This window comes from Aegilops tauschii, chromosome 6 (assembly GCF_002575655.3).
Source record: "Aegilops tauschii subsp. strangulata cultivar AL8/78 chromosome 6, Aet v6.0, whole genome shotgun sequence".
Classification (NCBI taxonomy): domain Eukaryota; kingdom Viridiplantae; phylum Streptophyta; class Magnoliopsida; order Poales; family Poaceae; genus Aegilops; species Aegilops tauschii.
In genome coordinates, this window is record NC_053040.3 from 122,754,847 (window position 1) to 122,761,900 (window position 7,054).

At 42.2% G+C, this 7,054-nt stretch overlaps 1 protein-coding gene across 1 annotated transcript; it reads left to right on the plus strand.

Moving 5' to 3' along the window:
* Positions 1 to 2,315: 2,315 nt before the first annotated feature.
* On the plus strand, positions 2,316 to 6,762 carry LOC109746579 (uncharacterized). Its single transcript, XM_020305696.4, has 7 exons — positions 2,316 to 2,612; positions 3,030 to 3,280; positions 3,587 to 4,256; positions 4,337 to 4,649; positions 5,026 to 5,108; positions 5,516 to 5,710; positions 5,799 to 6,762. The coding sequence occupies exons 1-7, from the start codon at positions 2,433 to 2,435 to the stop codon at positions 6,441 to 6,443; spliced, it is 2,337 nt and encodes a 778-aa protein (XP_020161285.1). The 5' UTR covers positions 2,316 to 2,432; the 3' UTR covers positions 6,444 to 6,762.
* The last annotated feature ends 292 nt before the right edge of the window (positions 6,763 to 7,054 follow it).

The window sequence follows — 7,054 nt, forward strand, 5'->3', positions numbered from 1 at the left end:
ATAAGCAAGCTTTCGGGACGAGACTCCGCCGCCACGAGGCGGAACCTTGGCGGAACCAATCTAGGGCTGCGGCAGAGCTGTTCTGCCGGGGACACTTCCCTCCGGGAGGGGGAAATCATCGCCATCGTCATCACCAACGCTCCTCTCATCGGGAGAGGGCAATCTCCATCAACATCTTCACCAGCACCATTTCCTCTTAAACCCTAGTTCATCTCTTGTATCCAATTCTTGTCTCTAAGTCTGGGATTGGTACCTGTAGGTTGCTAGTAGTGTTGATTACTCCTTGTAGTTGATGCTAGTTGGTTTATTTGGTGGAAGATCATATGTTCAGATCCTTTATGCATATTAATACCCCTCTGATTATGAACATGAATATGCTTTGTGAGTAGTTACGTTTGTTCCTGAGGACATGGGAGAAGTCTTGCTATTAGTAGTCATGTGAATTTGGTATTCGTTCGATATTTTGATGAGATGTATGTTGTCTATCCTCTAGTGGTGTTATGTGAACGTCAACTACATAACACTTCACCATTATTTGGGCCTAGAGGAAGGCATTGGGAAGTAATAAGTAGATGATGGGTTGCTAGAGTGACAGAAGCTTAAACCCTAGTTTATGTGTTGCTTCGTAAGGGGCTGATTTGGATCCATATGTTTCATGCTATGGTTAGGTTTACCTTAATACTTTTGTTGTAGTTGCGGATGCTTGCAATAGAGGTTAATCATAAGTGGGATGCTTGTCCAAGTAAGGACAGTACCCAAGCACCGGTCCACCCACATATCAAATTATCAAAGTGCCGAACGCGAATCACATGAACGTGATGAAAACTAGCTTGACGATAATTCCCATGTGTCCTCGGGAGCGCTTTTCTCTATATAAGAGTTTGTCCAGGCTTGTCCTTTGCTACAAAAAGGATTGGGCCACCTTGCTGCACTTTATTTACTTTTGTTACTTGTTGCTCGTTACCAATTATCCTTTCACAAAACTATCTGTTACCTATAATTTCAGTGTTTGCAGAGAATACCTTGCTGAAAACCACTTATCATTTCCTTCTGCTCCTCGTTGGGTTCGACACTCTTACTTATCGAAAGGACTACGATAGATCCCCTATACTTGTGGGTCATCAGGCACCGCGTTGCCGTGAATGGGCAAATCTTCCACCGCGCCACGACCGATGGGCAGATCTGCCACCACGGATGGACCAATCTAACATTGAAGTACGGGGGCGACGACGGTCACCGTGAAGAAGCGTACAAGAGTCGACGGTCATCGCGCCAGACCGATGGGCAGGTACTCATGACCTGTGGGCAGTTTCTAGAGTCAAACCGTCTGTGCTGGCGGTTTCGTCGAGCAAACCGCCTCCTAAATTTATTGTGGACGGTTTTGACTATCCAACCACCTTGGGGGTGATTATTACAGGTACCTTTGTCCTGCTTGGTCACAACGGCTTCCGAGGGCAGCTGCTAAGCCTAGTCATAGTGGGAGTAACTTAGGTAATAACATAGCACACTCCAAGAAAATTTTGCTTATGTGACATGTAATTAATGAGGAGAGAGGTGTTTAGAGTAACATAATATGTTACTGTCACATAGCGCTTCCCGAGAAAGGATGAGTCCACAAGCTAATAAATGAAGCCATCTATGACACTACTACTATGTTACTTTGCACTATGAAGGTAGTAACTTAGACTAATGTCATATGCATGACACTAGTATAAGTTACTCCCTTTTTTCCACCGGTGCTTGTTGGTGTGTAGAGTTCGAGCGTAATTAATATTATATATATATATATGTGTGTGTATATTATTTTTTATAAAATATAACTGCTATGAGAGAAGTAGACCCAAGCCCCCCTCACGTTAATTTGTATCTAAAAACCACGACAACAAACTATTTTAAGATCTCCTTGCAAAGAACCAAATAGTTAAAATAGAATTTTTATTCGGATTGACAATTTAGAAACAATGCATTTTTAAGTTTTACTCCCTCCGTTCATTATTATAAGATGTTTGGGCATTTTAATACGGACTACATACGTATTGAAACGAGTGAACAAACACATTAGAACATGTCTACACACATACACATTAGAAAAAAGAATAAAACATCCTTTAATAGTGGATGAAGGGAGTAGAAAATAAGTTTACATAAATACAATTATGTTGTATGTCATGACAATGACTTCCAAATCATTGTGTGTGCGCCATGAAGCGAGAAGCGCGTTCACCATTCAGCATCTGGTTCTGGGCACAAAAAGATCCTCCTCCTTTAAAAAAAGGTCATAAAGCAGCACCGACCGTGACAGATGGGCCCTGCACGTCCGCCCCTCCATTGACAATGCTGACTTCTTCTCCGCCTCTTCTTCTTTCCTATGTCCTCTTGTGCGCTGCAGAGCAGCCTCGCCTGGGAAGGTCTCCTCGTCATCGTCGTCGCCCATGGCGGTGGCGATCTTCCTCTCGGGCTTCCTCCTGGGCCTCCTCGCGCTCGCTCTCGCGGAGGGGGCGGCGCTTCTCTGGGCCGTCCGCGCGCTGCGCCGCCGCGGGCCAAGGCCTCCGCCTCCGGAGGCCGCCGCCGCCGAGCTCTCCGGCGACCGGCCGTTCCCCGCCGAGAAGCAGGTCAATAAACCTGAAATTATCCCGCGCACTCTCCCGTTTCTACCGATTCCTTTCTACTGTTCTCCTGCATCGCAATTGCAATCCTATGCAAATGGGGGTCTATCAATAACATTCCAGGAAAGCTCGCTTACTTTATACAGAAAATTTCTTGGAACCAGATTCTTTCGCCTTCCTCGAATTGTTGTGACTGAACGCTTGGTGCTGATTGGAGAAGCAGTCTGTTCTCCTGAATTTGCACCTTCTCTCTGTTCTGTTGTATTTAATGCAAAGCAATATCCTTCGTTATTTATTTGCTACTGGGCCATCAACTAGCCGTGCTGACCATTAGACCAACTCTCACATGATGTATCTGTGTTTATTCGAGAAAGGTATGGTTGCAATTTGGATCATTTCACCTGACTGCCATACTTGTTGCAGGGTTTTCTCTGGATGTTAGAGCCAGGAAAGGTGCCAAAAGTTAGGAACGGCAACCGCTTACCACCAACTGGGGTTCAGAAAGGCGTGAAGGATAAAAAGAACATTGTTGAGGTTTCTCCGATAAGGATGCGGGCTAAAATTCAAGGCCACTCGCTTGTCTTGACAGGTTCCGATGGTTCTCAGATAACTATTGGGCTTCTGGATTGCACTGTTCTTGCTGTTTCTGCTTCTAACCTACCGTCGCGTAAATGGTTTGTGCATATGAAATTTGTTATCATACACTGATCTTCAAAGTTTTTGCGCCGCATTAACTCATATTTATGTTCAGTGTGTATCTTGTTCAATGTGTTACTTGACATATGGTAGGTTAGATAAGCATGCTTATATTTTGGATTCAGCTAAAGACTAAGAATGCTTTTATTTTTCAATTTAGATGTTCTTAAAAAGTGACTATATTTTCCTACTTTGCCTATTTGAATGTGGATACTGCAATACACTTTGCATATGCACTCTAGTTTCAATGTAACTACCATTTATATTTATCCATTTTCTTTCAGGTCTAAGAGGTATCCGATAAAACTAGAAAGCAAGGAATCTGAGATTTGCAAGCGGAGCAAGGTATGCTATCTTTATGTGGACACCTCTTGGGAGAAAGAATCATGGTGTAAAGCACTTCGTCTTGCATCTTCTACAGACAAGGAGAAACTGAAATTGCATACTAGATTGAGCGAAGAGTTCAGAAGTTACATATCCTCTTTACACGCTGGATACCCTTGTTTCCTGAAATCAACTGCACTTTCTGCTGAGGATCGTGAAATTATGGACAAGGCAGTAAAATCTGATGGGTCGTCAAAAGTACGCCTTTTCCTTAAGAAGTTTGCTAGGAAGGCATCTATAAAAGCTCCCCAGTTGACTAGAACAAGCTCGACCTCAGCACAAGCAGAAAGAAAGACGTTCCAAAAAACACGCAGCTACATTGGTGCCGCACTAATTGATGCACAAGAAGAAAGGTCAAGCAGTAGTTCATCATCACTAGACATAAAGCAACCCAGTACCCCTAGTTCTGATTTCAGTTACAGCAACAGATTCTCAGATTCTCCTGAAACAAATGTAGATGAAAAGTTTACTGACGAAGGCACACTTTGTTGGAACCTCCTAATCTCTCGGTTGTTTTTTGATGCTAAAATGAGTGATGATATAAGTAAATCCATTAAAGCACGCCTTCAGGTTAGATAATGCTTACATTTAAAACAAGTAAACTCGTCCTTCAAACATATTTGCTAATGGTTAGTTTTCTTGTTTTTCAGCGAAAATTGTCAAACATGAGAACTGCCTCCTATATTGGTGAAATTACACTTACTGATTTCAGTCTTGGAGAACTTCCACCATATTTGCGTACGATGAGAGTCGTCCCAAGGGATCTAAATGAACTGTGGGCTTTCGAATTTGATTTTGAATATTGTAGTAAAATAATACTGAATGCTGAAGCAAGACTTGAGGTTCAGGAACCAGGGCTGCAAAAAGACATAATGAGAACTACTGTCGAAGCAGATTCTAATGGCAACCAATTTGGACCTTCGCAACTTTTGGCTTCTGTAATGGAAGATGAAGATGAGGCAGGTTTGTTTGAAGTTCATACATTTTCTTTCCATTGCTTATTATTTCTCAGAATGACCATTTAGTTTTTTTATGCAAATAACTAAGTTCATAGTAAATGATTTGATATGATAAAACTCCTCCTGAAACTAGTGTTTGAATTGTTATGTTCATATATTTCGGCTAATGTTCATGTCCTTCTTGACTTACTTTCATCACTGCATGTTGTGCATAATCATATCCTAATTGCTTATGTTTTTTCCTTTGACCTGTGGAAAGAAAGTTTCTTCATTCAGTACTTTATAACTCGAAACTTACTGGAATGAGTGAAACTTGTGAATTTGCAGTCGTCTTGATGCATAATCAGTGAATAGGAATGCTTGTTTATCTTTTGTACCAGATGTGTTAAGGCGGTCAAAGAAAACTGGGAAGACATCAAGGTGGAAAAATATCTTGCATTCAATCACTGACCATGTCTCTCAGGTTAGTTCTTGTTTTACTTTGTTACACAGACTGCACTACTTTACTGTTTACGCTTTACACATCCAATTGGTAGTGATCAGTGAACTAAGGTTTGCACATCAAAACCAGTCAGGCTATTTTTAATGAAGAGTTTTTCCTGCAATTTAAATCTACCATGTTTACCTGACTCCATGCCCCCCCTCCCCCCTCCCTCCATTCATATGTTGCCTAGTTACCAAAATACTTTCCTTTGCCTCTTTGTGAGGTACACTATTAGGAAAAGGTATGCCTGGCATGTTCAAACACTTCAAATCAGAGATCAAACTTTAGATAAAAAAGCTGTAGATACAAATTTGAGTTAAATGTATGTTACTAGTACAGCCAGGAAGTCCTGAGACATGTAATCTGTTCTTTTATTCTTGCAAAAGGTGCCGTTTTCGTTGGCAATTAAAGTAACTTCTATTCGTGGGACAATGCGCATGCATATAAAGCCTCCTCCCTCAGATCAAATCTGGTATGGATTTACATCAATGCCAGAGCTTGTGTGGGAATTGGAGTCTTCAGTTGGGGACAGAAAGATCACCAACAGCCACATCGCTTCGCTTATCAGCAACAGAATCAAGGTGTCCCTTCAACTTACTTGATCTGATCACCGTGTTACTTATTTGTGAAGCCTGTATGCTTAATTCCGGAACATGCCCTACCCTACAGGCTTCGCTTCACCAAAGCTTGGTACTGCCGAATTGTGAAAGTATTCCCATGTCATGGATGATATCAGAGAAGGATGATTGGGTGCCTCGCAGAGCTGCACCTTTTATATGGCTGAATCGTGAACACGGCGAGGCAGCAAGCAGTCATAGTTCAGACATGGGTAAGCTCCAGCTTGATGATGTTGCCTCACTAAAGGTCAGTTCCAACAGCGAAGCTAGCAAATCAAGTCCACCTGCTCCTTCAACTAGAAGCGACGACGAACCGCTGAAGAAGGTGACATCCACTCATTGGCCTAACCAAGAACCCACAACAGAAGCATCAACCAGCTCTGGTTCTTCCCTACCTTCAGAAGCTGAACCTTCTAACCAGTTGACGGCGCCGCTGCTGAGCACCAGGGAATTCGAGGAAGATGCTTCTGAAAATGCAGCAGTGGGCTCTTCTCTTCAGTTAGTAGCGGTGGTACCTGCTGGGCATCGGCGGCCGCCATTGTCATCATCTGCTTCTCCTGGGGAGTATGACCTGAAGAGGAAAGGCAGCAAGCGAGCTGCGGTGATCGGTTTGGGGAGGAAGATGAGCGGCAAATTGGAAGAAAAGACGCGGCATATTGTCGAGAAGATTAAGGAGAGTTCTGGAAAGGAGCAATAGGCTGGAGACGAGCACCCAGTTAGTTAGAAGTATATATTTCCCAAAATTTATATCCTTGCTTATTGCTCTGCTGGAAATGGAAATTTGGAATGTCCACTGTTAAGATGTTGTACAGTCTGGGAATTGTGCTCATGGTTTTAGGGAGCCATTGCTGTCCCAGCATAGTTTACAGTATATATATCTATACGTGGCAATTACTCCTAGAAAGAAATTGGAGAGTTTGCAGTTACATAAATGTATTAGTTTGTGGGGGAAATGACAAAGTTGTGTGTATCATTTATACTGATGAAATACAAAAGGAGACTCCATATGCGAAAAATTGCCGTGGAAACTAAACATTTGTTTACGAGAAAATCATGCAATTTATTTAGTAAGTTAAAAGAGGAATAATTGGGGGAGGTGATTTTGCTCCCAGGGCATATGATCCAGGGATGAACATTAAAGTTGTTAAATTAGTTAAAAGTTCTGAATTTATCTGACAATGTGTGTGTTCGTGTCTTGTATGCGCGTATAAAGTTTCATGAAGATAAGACATATATTATGCCCTGTTTTTTTGGTGGGAAACATATATTATGCCCTTGACAAGAAAAGAAAGAGTGCTCTAAAAAGCA